Raw genomic sequence first — 21,790 nt, 5'->3', positions numbered from 1 at the left:
CAGCAATGTACTGGCAAAAAAACTAGACTCCTTTTATATATTCATATATCATCATATTAGACTTTTTATTTGTAAATTGTCCCTTGCTTTTATGTTACATCATACCACATTTGACAGCAAATTTAAAAAAAAAACAATATTTCCTTCTTCAGTCCACATTTTCTATCCCTGAATTATTTTCAGGCTTGAGGGCAAGTGCATGCACTTAAAGGCACTGGTCTATATGCCAATGAAAAATCTGTCAACTTCAGACACCTGAACTGAAAGCAGGTGATTGCATACACACACACACACACATAAATCCTGACACAAATTTTGAACTTTCCAACTCGCAAAGTCTAATAAAAACCTTTGCCTTGTCTATAGATAAGCTTTTTAAAATTTCTCTACACCAATAATAGTAAACACAAGGCTTAAAGAATTGTCACCAATGCTGAGGGATGTTTGATCCCTCACTGAAGCAACACTGGCACCAAAACACAGAATCACTAACAATATACCCATCAGTTCTTCATTTACTCACAGAAATGTGTGAGAAGCCCTGTCATCATTGATTAATGCAAGTTCCTTTGGAGATACAGATACAGTCTTAGTGAATTAGCAAAGTAATGGAGTGCATCGTACTGAGGACTGCTGTGATTAAACAATGTCTCATATTTCTTCAATTAAAAAAAAATCACTTCATTAATCACTACGGGAGCTGAAATCACACGCAGAGCTCTGAAAGGACCAGGGAACACTATAAAGGTTTTGCCTTTCACAGCCTTTCATTACCTCAGCATGTACACAGAACGGAATGTGCTGTAAAAAAACAAACAAAAAAAAATGGTACCGCATTAGTCAATCTCAAGAAAATATACACAGTAACGGTACTGTTAGGAAAAATAATGGTGCAATCTTCCATTTATAAAACATGATCGGTAACGCAAGCGGGTTAGATTTCTATTTTATTCATTCCTCTGAACTTATTTAGGCAAGTCACTAAATGTCACTAAAGTGAATATGGGTAATTCATTACAACAACAGATATCACACTCAATCTTCTACAGCTGATTGCTGATATTCTTACAAGTATATTTTTATGTACTTTTACACATGTACAATGTACATTTATTTATGCAAATGTGGCTAATTAGATTTGCATATATTTGCATACTTAATAGAACTCAAATCTATCCTTTGAATTAAAATGTGAGTTAGAATTAAAAATATATTATATTTCATATAACAGTTTGTTGGAAAATAATTTCTCTTGATACATGACATAAATACAACAGTAATCAACATTTCACATGAGTGGATGAAAACAATAAAATAAACAATTTGGATATTTTATGTTTATATTTCTAAAATCTGCAAAAATCTGAAAAAGGATTGACATGACTAAAGTTGCTGTACCTGTACTGACTTGCCTTAACTAAATCTGGTTACCTTGATTAATCACTGCATAAGCCTCAGTAAAAAAAGTAAAATAGAAAATATTTAAGGTGCATATGGAACGTACCATTCCATGAGGCCAATATCTTAGTGTCTAGGTGAGGTGGAGGCCGTGTTCTGCGCACATCGGCCAGTTTGGCCCTGGCACTGGCCAGCACTTCAGTCAGCTTGCTCACACTCAGGCCAAAGTGTGCAGCAGTGAGCTCCACTGAATAACGCACGATCAGCACATTCTGACCCTGCAGCTCTCCGTGTGGATCCTACAGGTACACACAAAAACAAAAGAGGAACACAAAGTCCAGATGATACAAGCATATTACAAAGTAAAAAACTAACCTAGTATAGTATAAAAATACAAACAAATGATAAGAATTTGTACCAAGTGGTTCCCAATTTGCACAACAGAAAAGCATTCGCCCTGTTGTCAGGAGATTGCGAGTTTGAATCCTGAAGATGCAATAGCTATACGTGGCCAGGAGCCAAGGGAGCAAAACTGACCATGCTGTCTGGTTGGGAGGAGTGGAATACTTTCTCTCCCCTGTCAGTCACAGTGACATTACACAATCGAGGGTGTTTATGAGCTCGTGTATGAGGAAGAGGGCAGATAGCATGTTCCTCAGAGTGTGTTATCCTGCCCTGTGATGCAGCATGAGCAGCAGTTTGAAAAGATGTGGTTGGCTGTTTTCATGTGTCTCAGAGGAAGCACGGGAAGCAAAGTCCCTGTTTGGTAGCTGTCGCATGAAAGGGGAGAGCTGCCTAATGAGTATTATCTAATTAATTAATGAGTCTAATGATGATGTTAAGGAAAACCAAAAAAAAAACTATGTACACAAACAAGTTCACATATTTATAGGAAAGACGATCTAAAAACTACAGTTAAATGTAAGGAATTGTGCAACTGAACATGTAACTGAATATGAAATTTCCAAATAATTAACTAAAAAAAAGCAAATTAATTTAGTTTTTCTACAAAACAACAAATGTTTGTGTTAAAATTCCAAAATGTGTTATCAATAAGTTAATGACCCTGTGACTTTCACTACACTGGTCAATTATCGATAATGTTATAATCTGAAATAACAATACAGTATATTGCATAGAAATGTGGGACTAATAAAGAGCCATGGCTTTCCCTGCTCTGTACGAGGACCTCAGCAATGCTGCATGTTTCCAACATCAATTAGACTTTTCACCAACACTGATGAGTGACTTATGAGTATATATGAGTGTATGAGTAATTAAATTAAACAGATATTAATATTGCTTGTATCTCTGTAGGTGGAGTTGATAGGATATGCAATTAATAAACAGGCCATGTAATGATTATTTAAAAATCGCTCATAAACACTTTTAAGAGATAATCGTCCACATTTAGGATTATAGTATGTCTTTACAGCTGAGGCTCCTGCAGTATATAAATTCTTATGAGCAAATTATTTGTATATGGCGCTCATGTATTTATGTCAAGGTATCTTATTTTCCTTCCTGTTTTTTAGGTTGATATTTTTTTTCTCACCACACAGCACGTTGCTGAACTTGTGTTTTTATAAATAAATGTTAAATAAACTTGACCTGCTCTGGCTGTACGTTGCCTTGGTCTTTAACACCGTAATGATGCATAAAGATGTCCGCTTGTGTTGCACCCCCAGTGGCCTCCTCCACTGTGTTTGAGAGCAGCCCCCTGATCTCCGCAGCTGTCCACACACAGAACGCTCCCTCCCTCTTCTCGCTGGACTCAGCCGTGGGCAGAGAGTCTGCATCCTCAGCGCTGTAGAATCCACCAGACTGCAGGGGGCAGCACAGTGTTATCAAATAAATTCAAGTTCTTTATTACATAATACACGATTACAATACACGATTACCTATGCTAACACAAAAATATGACATCGTCTATATTATTCTTTCCAGAATAAGTAACTAGGACAATATACACGTGGATTAATTACAGATCAACTCTGCAAAGAGCTCTAGACAGTCCCAGGATGCCTTATTAAAATGGATCCTAAGAGACTGAGGTTCACAGTGAGTAGGAGAAAAAAAGTTTTTGCTGAACCTTGCGATGTAACCTCATCCTTTTAGTGTAAATGCATGGAATCTGACCTATGCCACATGAGCTCATGTAAAAAAATACACTTGTGGTACATTAGAATGAGGAATTCTTCATAATTATTTCATAAATCATAAGAAATATATAACCCTATTTCAAAGGAATTTAATTGCCTTTCATTCACTGACAGTGGACCATTTATCACTACAAGTGCATGAAGGTGGCATGACCTCAAAATGTGTCAAGACTTTTCCCCCATCTGCTTACTGTAACTCAGCAAGACAATGGTGAGTAAGAACTAATAAGAAGAATAATGCAGCACCTGGTGGCTAAGGTCTCTGGAGACGTAGTGCAACACATCGCGGGACACATCTGCGAATAAGCGCTCGCCGGACACCTGTATTAAAAAAGCAGCAACAGTACCACACCATCTGAGAGCTGAGCTAAGTCATAGTCTTCATGGAGTGCCAGACTTTATACATCACTGGATTATCTATGAAAGTAAAGCTGAATTTAGAAACAAATACAACAAGTTTAAAAAAAAGTAAATACAAACATACGTAACATGATAAGTAAGGAATAAAACACAGTGGGGCGTGCTGTTATAGGACAATAATCAACAACGAGATTGTGTGATGACCCCAAAGTTGCTTATTTTCCTATAACAACACTTTCCAACATGTTTTGTTTTTCTTATATCACAACCATCTGCAAATGCTACCAGTTTTTTATTTATTAGAAAATCACTTCATGTTTTTTAACACATGTGACACAAGTACACAGTTCCTTTTATCAATTGTTATAACATCTTTATACCACAGCGCTGTTGAATTCTTGAATCAGAACGTGATAAATTTTCTATAACAGCACGGCTCTGAGAGTAGCTCCAGCTCTAACATAAAAGAGAGATATATAAATGTGCTCGTTCTAAATATGTTATCGTTCCTATAGTAACGGCTCGTTCACAGGGACTTGTAAGGCAGACACTACACACAGTCTAAAGCTAATAAATGGATTAAAAAACATGCTATTTAACAAAGAAAAAACATATAACCATTGAATGGTGAAGTTTCTGTGAGTAGATATTTATTTAATATTTATGGAATGAGTCTCAGGTGTCAGCACTTTGTAACAGTCAGTAAGTTTCCGCTACAGGAGAGTCTTCAGGACTTTTTCCTCAGTAAATTTTTTTTTTTTTTTTTTTTTTACTTCAAGTAAGAGAAAAAAAGAGAACCTGGGAGTGACTGTTTATAGCTGCTATGATGTAAGTGATAACAGGAACTAACTTGCTTTGCAGATGTTCCACAAGTGTGACAGGTCGTTCATTAATAATTTAATAATTGCAATCACTGGCAAAATTCTGTAGCATAAGAGGAATATGGCAAAATAATCCACTTCGCTTTGCATCAGGCTCTATTACAACTCCCCTTTGTGGATTATTTTCCCCTAACAGCATACCCTAACCCTTTTTTTTCCTTATATAAACAATAATTTCCTCACCATCCTCTCTTTTTTCTCTTTCTTGAAATTACATAAGCTTCTTATGCCCCAGACTTTGCCTCCAACAGTTGCAAACTGGAGACTCCTTCCAAAAAATGCTAAATAAAAGTTTCCTCACACCTTATCAACAATTACATTTTTTTCAAATCACTTTATGGTGAGCTTCTGCTATATAAGTCCCTATGAAAGCTGTTACATAATATTATGTATCTAGTTATTTAATAGAAACTATAATATGCTGTATTAGAATAAGCACATTAATAAAAAGCTTGCAACCTGCACTACCGTCAGCGCTGCTGCCACAGAAATCAACAGTGCTGTGGTATAAAACCTATAAATTATGATGATAGAATGGAAAACAGACTTAATAAATTAACCCTTACAAGCTACAGTATTCTCCTTTGTGAGTCTCTCACACTATATACCTGAATAGTGAGAGTCTATGCAGATCAATGAAAGAAAACATTTGTGGTGGTGGAAAAGAGAGTATTTAGCGAAAGAAAAAACATACTGTATGTTCATCAGGCATACACACACAGACACACACACACATGCACAGGCCCACCTGATATGCAGTGATGTAGGCCACTGCCAGCTGGGCCTGATCATACAGCATCTTCTCAAAGTGAGGCACGTGCCAAGACGAATCTGTAGAGTACCTGTGAAAACCCTGAGACCGACAGGAGAAAGGAAGGAAGCCAGATCACAGAGCTTGATGCGGTTTTACATTCTAGTTTTTATGCATTTATCACCACAGGTTTGGCAAAGCCTGTAAATTACCTGAGCCACATGGTCATGAATTCCCCCTAAAGCCATCATTCGGAGGGTGTGGAGAGCCATCTGCAGTGCCTCTGCTCCCTCCGAGGAGGCACCATTTACAGACCAGTATGCCATCAGGAACATCAGGTTCACTGGAACGTAAAAACCAATGTGCATAGTGCCACATTGAACGTAGGGCCAATGTGCATGTAACTGCAATCAGTATAGCAGTAAAAAAAAAAAAAACGCCACAGCTGGATGATTCACTTGGTGCAAACCCACTACATCTGTGTACCAAAACCATGTTTATCAACAGCAGCTCTTGAGGTTTGCATCTATTCGCTTTCAGATCCTTCCAGCGTCTGTTTACCTGGAGTGGGGAACTTGGGTGTGTCACTGAATCCTCCATACTCCTCCTCATATGAGTGAGCCAGCTGTTGGAAACATCTGTGAGCCACATCTACAGCAGGGGGAAGAGTTTCTTCTGGGTGAGCAGAAATGGCTGTGGCCTTCCGCAGAGCGTCCATCACCCGTTCCCCACTGGACTCAATCGCCTCTCTGTTGTTCTGCCACTGAAACAGGTACGAGCATAGAAAACATCGCAGACGTCTAACATCTACCTTCTCTTTGTTATGTTTACTTAACTCTGTGTATCTGACATGGTGCTACATGCTTATTCTGCTGCTGCTTGTGGTGTGTGCATAGTAAAATAATCAGTGATTTACAGTTATATCCTCAGCTTCACACACTTATGCTGAATGATCAACCCAAATGCTGCTTCTGCTGTGCTCATTGTGCAATTTACAGCATTCTGAAATGTGCTTTTAAAAAAACACTGTAAATATCTGCCTAATAAATAACAGAGCAGCATGTAGTTATTTATACTTTGTTGTTTTTCTCAATCAGTATAGTTTTGTTCATGTCTTATACTTATGTGGTATTGTCTTCTATGCTGCACGATAGTGCCTCCCCATGTAATGTACATATGTATATGGACAGATTGCTAAAAAATATTCTACTCCTGACCTAACATTAACCATTAAACAGAAAACAGACAGCTCTGAGTGGTCACTAAATGCAGCATACTAAGTGTGTAGTTCACAAATGTCAATTTATTCTGTACCTGCTCCATAATACGCAAAAGCACGGTTTTAAACCCAGGTCTCCTCCCCAGGTCTCTTGGAGGGAAGTACGTGCCCCCAATAAATGGTCTCAGAGCTGGAGTAAGCCAAACACTCATTGGCCAGCCACCACCTCCACTAGTTGCCTAATGAGGAAGAGAGGAAAAATGGGACTTGACATCTGTGATTTCACTTACGTAAACATAAACATGATGGGGCATGCTGTTAAAGGAAAGTAATCAACAATGGCGTGGTGTGATGCAGCCTGAAGTTGATTCTTTCCCTTTAAAACCATGTCCTGAAGTATTTTATTCCTCTTATAACACAACAATTTACAAATTACATATTTTTTTCATTAACTAAAGAATGATGTCACTTTATGTGTAATGTTATGCGAAGTCTGCAAAAACAAGTTACTTCCCATTATCATTTTTGTTACAACATTTATAAACAGTTGTTCCCTTACCAGCCTCTTTTCGTCCTCTCTTGAAGTTAATAAGACAAAAAAAACAGCTTCTCATGTTACAGACAATCTGAAAAGCAAAACCTACTGACTGCTATGAAGCACTGACACTGGAGACTCCTTCCATAAATATCATACTCAAATCTCTTCACAGAAAGCTTCACCGTATCAACAAATCAACAATAATAGATAGATTTTAATAGATTTTATATATTATATATATATATATATATATATATATATATATATATATATATATATATATATATATAATTCGCCGTTAAATTATGCTATAAATATAATTAATTAGCATTAATATACATAGTGCATTAATATAAACCAGTGATTTGAACAGCACTACTGCATTATTGTAACAAAAATGACGATGGGAACTAACTTGTTTGCATATCTCTACCTCTACATTTCATTCCTCTAATGGCTGCTAATTTTTTTACATATAGTCTACTAGATTTTTTTGTTGTTGTTTTATTCTGTTTTTATTATGTATCATTGTTGCACTGTGGGACAAGGCACTAAGGAAAAACATTTCACTACGTTACATCACATGTATGTAATATGTACGTGACAAATAAAGAACCTTGAACCTTGAACCTTGAGGTGTGCTGTTATACTTAATCAACACCTTCTGACCAACTACAGATAGGAATGCAACAGGACTGTGGTGTAAGGCAAAAATATCACCTCATTATACTTTCTTTCACTAGTTTTCTTGTGAGGAGGAGTAAAAAATATCAATATCGGGTTCATAAAAATATGAAAGATGTCAAAGATTAGCTTATATAAATATATTACATTTATCATCCAATTAGCTATTCATCTCATACTGTAACAGTGATGTTTGTTGTGCATATTAAAAAGCATATTGTGGCTGAATTTGTTAGAATATCAGTATCATACTGCCCAGCCCTACTACACGGTGAATTAGAACAGATTATTCCCAGAGTGATCCAAACCTGCACAAATGTCATGTAGACTTTGTCAACATCAGGTCTCTCCTCCCTGTCAACCTTTATGCAGACAAAATTGTCACTGAGGATCTTGCCAATCTCCTCATCCTCGAACGACTCTCTCTCCATGACGTGACACCAATGACAAGTCGAGTAGCCCACTGTGACAAAAAAGTGCCATGGATGTGAAAATGGACAAGATCACAAAAATGTATTCTGGTTTATACTATTTGCTGTGTGCTTACCTGACAAAAAAATGGGTTTATCTTCACTTTTTGCTTTGTCGAAGGCCTCTTGACCCCAGGGAAACCTGAAAGTTAAAAAAAAAAAGCATACAGACATCACACACTAAAATATAAAATGGGTGTATTAGCAACATGCAGAAGAAATGTTTGTTTCCTCTACATGTTTTTTTTTTTTCTCAGTTTAAAAGCATTTCCTCACCAGTCTACAGGGTTGTGGGCATGCTGCTGTAGGTACGGGGATTTCTCATTGCTCAGGCGATTTTGGTGTTTTGGCCGGCGTAAACTCTCTTGTCCGTCGCTCCCGGATGCCATACTGAAACGGGCTGCTCCACAAATCCTAGGTTCAAACAGAGCTAGGTCTTTAGACTGTTAAATTAGGTACAGTATCTATATGCTTGTTTGCCCCATGTCAGTGTGCTGGCATTACTTGTTAAGAGCTGAAGCTTAACCTGCAGTGTTAAATAAAACAAATGGCAAATTATAAGCATTAGCTTACCACATCACCATGTTAGGAAGGCTGTTAGTACAGAGAGCAAGGGACAGTCTAAAGACAACATATTTAGGGCCTTATCATAAGTGTATATCATTTTCCTAACAGAATATTCATACTTTCCCTGCTGAAAAAACCCTCGTAGGATTTGTAATGGTTTTAATGGTTATAATGGGAATTGTATTGGTTTCAGTGGAAACTGTAACGGTCCCTGTGGGTCTCTACTGGTAATCTGTTGCCTTCTGTTGGTGGCATGTTATGTCTCGTGGATATAATTAAGGACCAATAATGATAATGGTAATGGTTTTAATGGGCAGCTGATGGTTTGCAATGGTATTTGTTGTGGAAACCATTATTGTTTTTTTCAGCAGGGTTTCCAAAACAATTTTTAATCTTCCAAATACTGTAAGGCTCTCAGTGCCTCTGTAAGAACCATGTGAGGTTATTTCTGTCTCCAGCTTGCAGTGTGTGCCTTCACATGTTTTGTTTTTGTTTTGTTTTTTACTCCAGCCAGCCAAATCTCCTTTCTGACATGGTGCTTGATGGAAACACACCTCTGATAGACAGCATGCTTGCCTGAACAGCTGGAAAAGCAGTTTGTTTACGTTAGTTAGCTTGCTGACTGGGACAAAGTGACATTCAGCATAGGTGACACAGCCTGAAGAAGCCAGTGCATTGTATCAGAGGCTGTGCAGTGCATTGATACAGTGAGCAGAGAGCTGCTAGTGTTACCTGAAGCTGTCCTGGGACGCAGTGCAGGGTAGAGGTCTATGGTAGCTGTCAGTGTGTGTAGGTGTGTGTCCACAGTCCCGCCTTACAGAAACAGTGAGACTCGGAGTTGGGTCCTTTTTAAAGAAAGCTCCAGTGAATAGACTGTAGTTTGTGGGTATAGTAGCAGATGACAGTGACCGAATCCAGCATGATCTGAGCATTGTAAAACCCGCAAACACAACAGTGCTGACCGGAGTCGTGAGTCTGGTGCTGCACTGTCAATGTCAACTTCACAAATCAGCCACAAGAGGTCACTGTAGGACCTTTTCCTCACAAACACACTGGCTGGATGGAGATTTATACTAATGTTTACATAAAGTTCGGCGCCAGTTTTAATCTGTCGGATGATTTATAACCAAAATCATGCGCAGATAAACTCAGATATTCTGATGTGTTCAGAGTTTTGTATTATTTCCATTGAGGTCAATATTTATCCTGTCCACACGAGGGCGCCATATTGATCGTGCTGAAAATACCCGGAAGTAAAAACATTTGGCCTGCTTTTAACTTCCTGTGGTTCGTAAAAACAAAGAAATAGCTAGTGCATCATGGCCGACCTCGGTGAAGATGAGCTCAAAAAGCTCGAGTTTTTGTCTTTAGTGTCTAAAGTTTGTACTGAGCTTGATAACCACTTGGGAATCAGCGACAAGGACCTTGGTGAGCTTAAATATTTAATAACAGCGAGGTGGTTTCTTCCTAACTGACTCATCTGCAGTAGCTGCTTAGCTAGCTAGCCGCTGTGGCTGCTGAACACTCAACCGCTTTCTGTCGAACATTAAGTGTACTATTTATAATGTCGAAGTTATTATTTCATGCCCTATGTAGTGTGCTTATGCAGGTGGTAAGGGGCTGATTGGGATTCATTCTCTAGGCTAGCTAGTTTTTATGTAACGGAATGTGTCGTGGTCTTGGTTATGACTTTAAATTGCCATCACCTCTTAAAGAGTAATAGAGTGGACCTGTGTGATAATAGTGATGTTGATATATCAGTGTATAAATAAATGTAAATAATTATCGTTAAGGTTGGAGCACTTTCTCGCATGTATGAGGATTTCTCCACCCAGTACAGCTTTTGTCTGTATCTCTTATACTCATAACACTGTGTTGTTGTTTCCAGCTGAGTTTGTCATCAACCTTGCAGAAAAGAACCCAACATTTGATAGTTTTAAGTCAGAGCTGATCAAAAATGGAGCAGAGTTTACAGTAAGTCATGGGTTTTGTTGTTGTTGTTGATTTTTTTTTTTTCTTATCTGACCATCTTAGTCATTTAAATGATTTTGGATTGAATATGGGTTTCTGTATATGATGTGAAATGGCAGAATAATCGTAGATTGGTGATGTGATTAAAAGTAATAATAACACAGCACAGTATGTATTTTTCTATTCGTTTTTTTTTTTTTTTTTTATGTCTCACAAACAAAGAACCAGTAAAACAGGGGCACAATATTATTGAAGGCTATAAATTATAGCCATTAAAAAGGAAAATGTGTCATGATGTTGAAATTATATGGTTTGTCATAACACTCATTCATAATCTATTATTAGTGTTTAAAAAGTATTTTCTGGTGAAGGATGTTTTGTCCTCTGCAGTACAGTTTTTTCTTCTTTTTTTTTTTATTCATATGGTATGTATTGGTTCATATAATTCATGGTTTATTCCCTACAGGACTCACTCATTAGCAATTTACTCCGTCTCATTCAAACAATGCGACCACCCACTAAAGCATCCACCAGTAAAGGTAAATAAACAATGGTTTGTGTTTTTAATATGAAAACTGTAAATTCACAAAGACAGATTTTTTTTTACTCTCATTTTGTCTTTTTATAATTTCTGCAGGGAGCGAGCCTGTTGTCAAGCCGAAGAGTGAAAAAGACCGGTTAAAGGAGATGTTTCCTGCCTTGTGCAGAGCTGATAATCCCAACACCAGAGTGAGTCGTTCTTGCTTGCTTTCCTTTTGTATGAATGTGTTTATAAAATTATAAAATTTTATAAATAAAATTAAAAAGTGCTGATTAAAACATCTGTTCTTCGTTGACCAGACCATGCTAGATGAAGACGATGTAAAGGTTGCAGCTGATGCTATGAAAGAGCTGGAGATGTTTATGCCCAGTGCCAAGGCCACAGACTCTAAGAGCAGCAAACAGAGGTGTGATTCATGCAGAAATTTAACGTGGATGAAAATGGTCTTTCTTGTTCTTATGCAATATTCTATCTGGCTTAGTTTTACCTGAGAGGTTTTGGTAATGACTGAATAAATCAGACGTGACAAGTATATGTGTAAATTTGTTCAGGTTACAGTTGATAGTCCAGGTGTACTACACGTACTACACTCCATAATGCAAAAGATCACGTGCAGGCTAATATTAATAGTAATAATCAGTATTCAGGTAAACACAGAAAATAATTTGCTCTAGTATGGCTGCTTTTCAGTTTTCCAGATCACTGCCGATTAAAATCCTGGATGGTGTTGGTAATGACTTAAATTAAAGAACCTTCTCAAGTAAAACTAATCCAGCTTAGAAAAGGGCTTTAATGTAAAAGCCTAATGTTCTTAAGACCACATATTTATTTGTGAAAAGATTATTTCAATTTTCTCATAAAATCAAAATCTGCACTGTTCAGATCTGAAGCCAGCAGCAGCAAGAAGAGTCGAAGAAGCAGGAGCCGCAGCCGGAGTCGGGACAGAGACAGAGACAGAGACAGGAGGAGACGCCACCGCTCTCGTTCTCGCTCGCGCTCCAGATCTCGCTCCCCTGACAAGGAGAGGAGGAAGCGCAGGAGTCGCTGGCATTCCCGCAGCAGATCCAGGAGTCCAGGCCGAGGGGACAGAGAGAAAGGCTCAGACCGCTGGAGGGACAAACATGTGGACCGGCCGCCTCCAGAGGAGCCTGCTGTGGGTGACATCTACAATGGCAAAGTCACCAGCATCATGCAGTTCGGTTGCTTTGTGCAGCTTGAAGGGTTGAGGTTTGTTCCAGCACTGTGTTTCCCCTTGTGTCTGCATTTGATTCACTTTAATGTTATGAAATCAGTTGAGACAAATGTACTTTGATTTAACAGGGTTTGCATTTGAGCATGGTTGCTTCCAGCTAATGTGATTTGTGTTTTTTTATGAGTGTTATGTATTTGCATACAGTTAACTCAAGGAGCTTTTTATTGTCATCTGATGGTTATACTTGTATGTGGATATAGGAAACGTTGGGAGGGCTTGGTTCATATCTCTGAGCTCAGAAGAGAGGGCAGAGTGGCAAATGTGGCAGATGTGGTCAGCAAAGGTCAGAGGGTGAAGGTCAAGGTGTTGTCTTTCACAGGCTCTAAGACCAGCCTGAGCATGAAGGTAAGTGGGCAAAAAAAAAAAACATCTCATCCAATGTATACATACACAGGACTCTAAATCCCTAGTTTAATTACTCCAATGCTATAAAAATCAAAAAACACTTCTGCCTAGTGGACACTGTCCAACCATTAAAAATTCCTGTCAAAGAGCACCTGATCCCAAAATCCCATTGTTGCATAAACTGTCTACCATTACACTTCCAAATGGTTTGTTGGCAACAGGAAATTCTGGGCTAAAATGGTGAAGTGTGCAATCTGCATTAATGAGTGTGTCTCCAATATTTTATTATTTTATTTATTTATTTATTTATTTTTTGTTTATTAAACCTTTTTTTATTTATTCATTGCCATTTTTTTTATTCACCTCAAATTGACACTGAACACTAAATTAATGACTTTGTAATAAATAAATTGTATGCTCAAACTGGCCATACATAATTCAATTTCAGAGTATATGAAAGAAATTACCAAGTATTGACAAAACTCAAATTGTTCTTAGACAATTTTCCAATAATTAATCCTGTAATTACACCACCCTATTCTCTAGCTGTGCTTTGCACTTGATTTTCGGTCATCAAAAATATGAGACTCTATTCAGAAGTCCTCTGATAACACTTATATATGTATATGCATAAATGATAAAATAACCATTAAAATAAATATATGATGTTAATGTCTTAAGAAATATTTATTAAAAAAAATTAAATTTAAATTTTATTTAATAGTGAGTGGGTAATGTTTAGAGGTATTGACATTGGCATGGCATTAGCACTTCTCTTCTGTTTCTGTATGCAGGAGTGATGATGTTTGCTTTTATATTCGTCAGGATGTTGACCAGGAAACGGGTGAGGACTTAAATCCCAACAGAAGGAGGAATGTTGGTGGCGAGGGTCAGGAGGAGTCAGCCATGAGGAATCCAGACAGACCCACCAACCTCAACCTGGGTCACGCTCCTGAAGTGGAGGATGACACGCTAGAACGCAAGAGACTGACCAAGATCTCTGATCCTGAGAAGTGGGAGATCAAACAAGTATGCATTCCTTCACAACTGCTTTTGCAGAAGAATTGTATTACTGCTACTTTAGTTTAGTTTAGTTCTGAATTGGCTACCTGTGCATGAACAAATCCCTGAGTAATGACTTGTCCATTAGATGGCAGCATTGTTTTTACTAGTAAAAATTGTGCTGCTGCCATAAAGACCTGTTGAATGCTATGTTCATAATCTAGGGGTATTTATTCATTATTCATTCTTGTCTCCAGATGATTGCTGCCAATGTGCTGTCCAAAGAGGAATTTCCAGACTTTGATGAGGAGACTGGGATCCTGCCTAAAGTAGATGATGAAGAGGGTATGCTAGAGTGACTATTGTTTTACTTAACATAAGAGCCCATTCACACATTGGTTTTAGTCCTCAAGAACATTCATGTCAATTCAGTTTTTTTTTTTCTACTTGTCCATCTCTCAGATGAGGACCTGGAGATTGAACTGGTGGAAGAGGAGCCACCTTTCCTGAGAGGACACACCAAACAGAGCATGGATATGAGCCCTGTGAAAATAGTGAAGGTCATTAACATTCAGCATTCTAAGTAGAAGATGTATGAGGTCACAGGTTGTGCCTGTAACTCATGCGTTGTCTTTTTTTTCTTTTTTTTTCTTTTTTTTTTTCTTTTTTTTTTCTTCTTTAGAACCCTGATGGCTCGCTGTCTCAGGCAGCCATGATGCAGAGCGCTCTGGCTAAAGAGAGACGGGAAGTGAAGCAGGCTCAGCGTGAGGCTGAGATGGACTCCATTCCTATGGGCCTCAACAAGCACTGGGTGGACCCTCTACCTGATGGTATGATTGTTATTTTGAGAACTGTACTCTTTATTATATCAGTCATAGATTTAGATAGAGGCATGGAATACTAGCTAGGTATTTCTAAGTGCAGTGCATAGCGTAACATCATTCAGGACAGCTATACTTATCCCCAGTCAAGATATTCCTATATAGGTACTACATCTAGAATGCTCTTTGCCAGTTTATTCCTTTTCAGAGAATTAGTAGCCTTTTCTGTGCAGTTACTGAACTTAAAAAATGCAATGAACGTTACGTAATGTAACGCATTAAATAAAGCACTGCACTGCCTTTTAAATGAAAGGCTACTGTATGACTAAACAGTGGGTTTGATGGCCATCTGGTTTCCTGCAGCCTGTTAAAAGGTTGGATGATGGCTGATCTGCAGTTATCTTGGCTAACTACATGCCCTCTGGCCTGGCAAGCATCCATCCTGCTTGTCCCTATCTCAATAAGTGCACTTCTCTATCCCTCCATGCTCTCCTCTCACGTTTATTTACATACACACACAGCTGAAGGCAGGCAGATCGCCGCTAACATGCGGGGCATTGGCATGATGCCCAACGACATCCCAGAGTGGAAGAAGCACGCTTTTGGTGGCAACAAGGCTTCATACGGAAAGAAGACGCAGCTGTCCATTATCGAGCAGCGAGAGAGTCTGCCCATTTACAAGCTCAAAGAGCAGCTCATTCAGGTCTGTGTTTTACATCCACGATGCACTTGCTTAATTACAACCTGATTTATGGTTATGATGATAAAAGTGTTTGTTCAGAATGAGCTGTTTCTTTGTGTATAATCTCCAATCATAAGGATTGGAAGGGTCTACTGGGAACATGTGACATGAGAAATCATATTATGCTCTGGTGTTGACATATTGTTACAGGCTGTTCATGACAACCAGATCCTGATTGTGATTGGAGAGACAGGCTCAGGGAAGACCACACAGATCACTCAGTACCTGGCTGAGGCTGGATACACAGCGCGTGGGAAGATTGGCTGCACACAGCCCAGAAGAGTGGCTGCCATGTCTGTGGCTAAGAGAGTGTCCGAAGAATATGGTTGTTGTTTGGGACAGGAGGTAAATAAGCTGTATTAATATACATTTAAGGTGTCCAACACACATTCCTGCCAAATCCATTTGTTGCCTTTAGTTAGTTAAGCCTTGCATTGCCTGGGATAGAGTCATAATCATAATCATAACATCTTTCTTCCTGTTTACACAGGTGGGTTACACTATCCGTTTTGAGGACTGCACGAGTCCAGACACAGTCATCAAGTACATGACAGACGGTATGCTGCTGAGAGAGTGTCTGATTGACCCTGATCTGGGCCAGTATGCTATCATTATGCTGGACGAGGCTCACGAGAGGACCATTCACACCGACGTGCTTTTCGGCCTGCTCAAGAAGGTAGGGCCATTATGATGAGCTAATTTCCGTTGGAAATTAAAGTAGTGGTTTATACTTTTTAGAGCACTTTGTTGCCTGTAGACTGTACCTGGCAACCTAATTAGTATAGCAAGTTTGAGAGAATCCAGTGCTCCCGTTTTCACATTAAACAATTGGCTAATGAAAATGGTACCGAAGCATATGCACCATGTAGTAAAACTTTGTTAATATGGCTACATTGATTTGAGAACATTAAATTAACTTAATAGCCATCACATTCTTTTGGGTTCTTCTTATGCAGACTGTACAGAAACGCACAGACATGAAGCTGATTGTGACGTCTGCTACACTGGACGCTGTGAAGTTCTCCCAGTATTTCTACGAGGCCCCCATTTTCACCATCCCAGGTCGTACTTATCCAGTAGAGGTGCTGTACACTAAAGAGCCTGAGACAGATTACCTGGATGCCAGTCTGATCACAGTCATGCAGATCCACCTCACTGAGCCACCAGGTAAGCAGTACTATTTAACACTCACTGATGGAAACTCTGTAATTTAATTGCAGCAAATATTCAGACTCTCTTATCTAGGAATGGTTCAGAATGGGATCAGGGACATCCAGCAATCTGTCTGAATGAGTGGTCAGTTTCACTGAATAGATATACACTAATGTGTTTCTTTTAGGAAGTCTACAGCTTATTACTATTATACATGTAAAATGTGTGTGAAGATCACAAAAGGGGTCTTTTGTAATAAGTAAACTTGGATAGAGGTCCCAGGATGCAAACACTTTCTGATATAAGGGATGTTGAAATAGAATATTTGATTATAATCTAATTAGTCATGATCACGTCAAGTCAATAGTTATCACATCAGTAACGTTTGTTTGAATTTGTAGGTGATATTCTGGTGTTCTTGACGGGTCAAGAAGAGATCGACACAGCCTGTGAGATCCTGTATGAGCGAATGAAATCACTAGGCCCTGATGTGCCAGAGCTGATCATCCTGCCTGTGTACTCTGCACTGCCCAGTGAGATGCAGACCAGGATCTTTGACCCAGCTCCACCTGGCAGCAGAAAGGTAGCAGCTTCTGTCCTGAAGCTTCTGTCCTCTGTACTGCAACCTTCGAACCTGTTACAGTTATTTAACCTTGACTCTGTACTTCACTTATTTGTGTAGGTGGTCATTGCAACAAACATTGCTGAGACTTCTCTGACCATTGATGGAATCTACTACGTAGTGGATCCAGGTTTTGTCAAGCAGAAGGTGTACAACTCAAAAACCGGCATTGACCAGCTTGTGGTGACGCCCATCTCTCAGGTACATGCACACATGCGCACAGCTGAAGGCTAAAAATTACGTACTATATCTCTGTAAAGACTTAACTGTCTTTGTTGTGTTGTTTTAGGCCCAGGCTAAGCAGCGAGCAGGCCGAGCAGGAAGGACAGGGCCTGGCAAGTGCTACAGACTGTACACAGAACGTGCATATAGAGATGAGATGCTCACCACCAATGTGCCTGAGATCCAGAGAACTAACCTGGCCAGCACTGTGCTCTCCCTTAAGGTGTGTGTGTTTAAATAGTCACACACTTCTTAACTTATTCTAGAATAATTTAGAAAATAATTTGTAGTTATTAATCTTAATAGTCAAGTTTTTTTTTTGTTTGTGATATTTGCTAATCGATTTTTGTCACTTTAGGCTATGGGCATTAATGACCTGTTATCATTTGACTTCATGGACGCTCCTCCTATGGAGACGCTGATCACAGCAATGGAACAGCTGTACACGTTAGGAGCTCTGGATGATGAGGGATTACTCACTCGTCTCGGACGCAGGGTATGATTTATTAAAGACTGTGTGTATGTTCTGTTATGTTTAAAAGTATTGAAATGGTGCCTGAGTACACATCAACAGGATGAATGCCGAAGCTTTTCCTCATTTATGTTTGTCTCAGATGGCTGAGTTTCCTCTAGAGCCCATGCTGTGTAAGATGCTCATCATGTCTGTCCACCTGGGCTGCAGTGAAGAGATGCTCACCATAGTGTCCATGCTCTCTGTGCAGAACGTCTTCTATAGGCCAAAGGTAACACTCGCTGATAACACTCACTCATGGGTCACACCCATGGCAAGTGTTAATGTTTCTGTTTTGTTTTTTTTTTTATTCCTGTCTCTAATTTATCTCACCATTTCTATAACTCATGCTTCAATGTGCATTCCAGAATTTACATAAGTGGAATAAATTTAAATATAGTGTAATTAACCATGGCTACATGTTTAGATGTTGCATTGTACTTCATGTACAAAACTGATTGAAATTCGCAGCGTTAGTGGTTCTATTTCCCCTATCTGCCAGTGGTGATGAAAATAACCTGGATAACATCCTAACCAAAACCTTTCAACAAAGTGAAGTATGACTCAGTATTTGCAATAAATACCTGTCATACAGTCACCTTTCCCTTTCCACTTTCTTGGCTCACACATTTCAGATTACTTGTGACTACAGTCAGAGCTACAGTATTTGTGTTCTCCAAAACTGGCAATAGCGTTCTCTTATCTCATCCTTTCTGCCTCAGTAAGTATATTCTGTATACACTTACAGCACCTTCTTCTTCACAGATCACTATGCACTCCTAGGCAGCTTTTAGTTTTAAGTCAGCCCTGCTATGTTACCATTGCTAGCCTTATTAGCTCTCATTCTCCCCGTTTGTTGGTCCCCTGTTAGCGGTGTTTCTTCAAATATTTATATAGCTGACTAGCAGGCCTGTAGTGGCTATGTGCCACTAGCATGGTTGAGCGGTATCCACTCACATAGCACACAGTGTTGCTGAGTTTGCTTTGTTGGCTGTCTCCATATCCCCCACTGTCTAGCCGACTGGACATGGCTACTTGCCGCAAGTTTAATTAAGTGGTTTTCCCACGTCATACCATGCACACTGTTCCCTGCTGAGTCTACTGGATTTCCACTAATACACAGCTCTGGGAATGGAATTGTTTTTTCCTGCACACAACAGACCCCTGATTGTCTTTGCTTTGGAAAGGTTAGGCTAAAGAGCCATGTGCAATGCTTATTTTCATTTCCACATCAACCTGGAGCATAGATGCTTAAGGTTTGTCTTCCAAGCGCAGGCATTACAATTCTACCCTTCGGTCCTCTCTCATTGTCGTCATGGGTATTTTTGAGCTGTATGCAAGCAGCCTTGTCTTCCATGATGTCCACTGGCTTCAGCGTATTGCCTTATTTGGTCAACTGGCTCCTGTGTGCCCCCCCACCAAGGAGCAGGCCATTCAGGACCTTTTGTGCATACGATATCCAGGTGATTCTCTCCACCACTGCCGTTCAGGAGGTGTGAACCTTTTACCTATGTAACTGTAGTTCTTTGAAGCCCAGGACTCCTTGTCATTTGGAACCACCTCCGACCCTGTGAGAACTCTGAAAGAAGTTCCAGGGAAAGATGGCTGCATGCCAATGGTATTTTTTTGCAAATACTGTCATACACCTTGTCGCTGTATGTATGTATGTTATTGAATGACATACCATCATTCAATTCATCTTGTTGCTGTATGGTTTCAGTATGCACATGGTCAAGAAGGTATCCAGGTGATTCTCACCACCCCTGATTATCTGGGGTTCACAGTTATTAGATATGGTCAGCATTATAATCAGATACAGAAACACCCTGAGAAAGAACAACAGTATTATGTTTCTAAATCAATACAAATGAATGTTGTTCATCATCTGTATGCTGAATTTCAGGACAAACAGGCTCTAGCTGACCAGAAGAAGGCTAAGTTCCACCAGCCTGAGGGAGACCACCTCACTTTACTGGCTGTGTACAACTCTTGGAAGAACAACAAGTTCTCCAATCCCTGGTGCTATGAGAACTTCATCCAGGCTCGCTCATTACGCCGTGCACAGGATATCCGCAAGCAGATGCTGGGCATCATGGACCGGTAAGAAATTTTATGATGCTTATTTTACAGCTGGTCCAAAAATATAATTTGCATTTAGTTTACTCTGTGGAAATTTTGGCTGCATTAAAACAAATTGGTTTTGAGCAGGTACCTTATCTCTCTCATTCTTTTAGACACAAGTTGGATGTGGTATCATGTGGTAAGGCCACAGTACGTGTGCAGAAGGCAATCTGCAGTGGTTTCTTTCGTAACGCTGCTAAGAAAGACCCTCAGGAAGGCTACAGGACACTCATAGACCAGCAGGTGGTTTACATTCATCCCTCGAGTGCCCTCTTCAACCGACAACCTGAGTGGTATGTCTGCATCAACAGCGACAACTCATCAGCCTGTAACGTTCTTTGTTCTTCTCTTTCTCCCTGTCCTCTGTGTAACATGCTTTTTCATCTTCCTCAGGGTTGTATACCATGAACTGGTGTTGACCACCAAAGAGTACATGCGAGAGGTGACGACAATCGACCCACGTTGGCTGGTGGAGTTCGCTCCGGCCTTCTTCAAAGTATCCGACCCGACTCGCCTCAGCAAGCAGAAGAAACAGCAGCGTCTTGAGCCCCTCTACAACCGTTACGAAGAGCCCAATGCCTGGAGAATTTCCAGAGCTTTCCGCAGACGCTAGAATGCTCTTACAATGTACTTACTGTCTGGCAGTGTCCTCTAATGCTGCTGGTGACACATTGAAAACATTGTGGACAGATCTTGAAACCTTTTTTTATAATTTCATTTGAAAGTACCTATATTATTGGCATTTGAAATGCTCCTCCTTAAATCTCTAACTGTATAACAAAGGGGACCTTTTGTCAGTTTAAAGACAAAATGTAGTTTTCGAATAAATCTATGTACAACATTTTGTTGTATTATATTTTTTTTATGTAACATATTTTGTTTCTGATTTCCTGGCAAGATTTATTAGTATTGTAAAATGATGTACAGAGAGTATATTTGGCTCTGCAGCTCACATTCACTGAAACAAAACTGATTTCGTTTCAGCAGGCCATCAGTGATTAAAATGCTAAAAATGGAGGTTGTGATAGATTTGGTTAGTTTCATTTGTTTTTGTCTTACACCATTCTGCTTTAGGATTTAAGGTTATTTATTAACCATTATGGACCATGACTCAATACAGGATTATAGTCCCAACTAAATTTCTGTTGTAATTGTGTTTTATGGCAGGAAGTGATAAGAAATGCATGCAAGCTTTTCATATTAATCCTCAATCGTCTGTATTTTTATCATTTTGGCTCCTTTGTGCTGTGTAATAAACTTCCATCAGAAAGGTCAGATCAATATCATTTCTTCCGTTTTGTTTTGTTTTGTCCTTGTCCAAGAAATGGATTGTATTATTTGATGTTTCCTCATAACCAGAAGTCCAGGCAGTGAAAACATTCTTGTGAAGTAACAAGAACACACCTACCAACCACCCCACTTAAAATAAAAATGATCACTTAACTTGAAGAAATCCCT

The 21,790-nt window shown here is 39.3% G+C and overlaps 2 protein-coding genes across 2 annotated transcripts in view; one reads left to right on the top strand and one right to left on the bottom strand.

Moving 5' to 3' along the window:
* Positions 1-10,052, bottom strand: part of spata20 (spermatogenesis associated 20) — a 35,669-nt gene extending 25,617 nt beyond the window's left edge. The window contains exons 1-11 of the mRNA XM_026915446.3: positions 9,763-10,052; positions 8,740-8,877; positions 8,541-8,605; positions 8,302-8,456; positions 6,867-7,010; positions 6,114-6,315; positions 5,765-5,895; positions 5,550-5,654; positions 3,807-3,881; positions 3,010-3,222; positions 1,505-1,697 (exon numbers count right to left, since the gene is read on the bottom strand). Coding sequence (XP_026771247.3) covers positions 1,505-1,697; positions 3,010-3,222; positions 3,807-3,881; positions 5,550-5,654; positions 5,765-5,895; positions 6,114-6,315; positions 6,867-7,010; positions 8,302-8,456; positions 8,541-8,605; positions 8,740-8,877; positions 9,763-9,962 — 1,621 coding nt within the window. The 5' untranslated portion in view covers positions 9,963-10,052. The remainder of the gene's footprint in view (positions 1-1,504; positions 1,698-3,009; positions 3,223-3,806; positions 3,882-5,549; positions 5,655-5,764; positions 5,896-6,113; positions 6,316-6,866; positions 7,011-8,301; positions 8,457-8,540; positions 8,606-8,739; positions 8,878-9,762) is intronic.
* Positions 10,053-10,299: 247 nt separating this feature from the next.
* dhx8 (DEAH (Asp-Glu-Ala-His) box polypeptide 8) lies at positions 10,300-21,615 on the top strand. Its single transcript, XM_026915209.3, has 23 exons — positions 10,300-10,458; positions 10,919-11,004; positions 11,468-11,540; positions 11,639-11,730; positions 11,842-11,948; positions 12,425-12,769; positions 12,995-13,139; positions 13,965-14,168; positions 14,399-14,486; positions 14,604-14,701; positions 14,824-14,971; positions 15,484-15,665; positions 15,855-16,049; positions 16,195-16,380; positions 16,661-16,871; positions 17,258-17,439; positions 17,539-17,679; positions 17,768-17,923; positions 18,059-18,196; positions 18,315-18,443; positions 20,115-20,311; positions 20,446-20,625; positions 20,726-21,615. Exons 1-23 carry the CDS (start codon positions 10,350-10,352, stop codon positions 20,943-20,945), a joined length of 3,612 nt encoding a protein of 1,203 aa, XP_026771010.3. The 5' UTR covers positions 10,300-10,349; the 3' UTR covers positions 20,946-21,615.
* The last annotated feature ends 175 nt before the right edge of the window (positions 21,616-21,790 follow it).

This window comes from Pangasianodon hypophthalmus, chromosome 12 (assembly GCF_027358585.1).
Source record: "Pangasianodon hypophthalmus isolate fPanHyp1 chromosome 12, fPanHyp1.pri, whole genome shotgun sequence".
NCBI classification, from domain to species: Eukaryota; Metazoa; Chordata; class Actinopteri; order Siluriformes; family Pangasiidae; genus Pangasianodon; species Pangasianodon hypophthalmus.
This window is presented reverse-complemented; position numbering and strand designations above follow the sequence as displayed.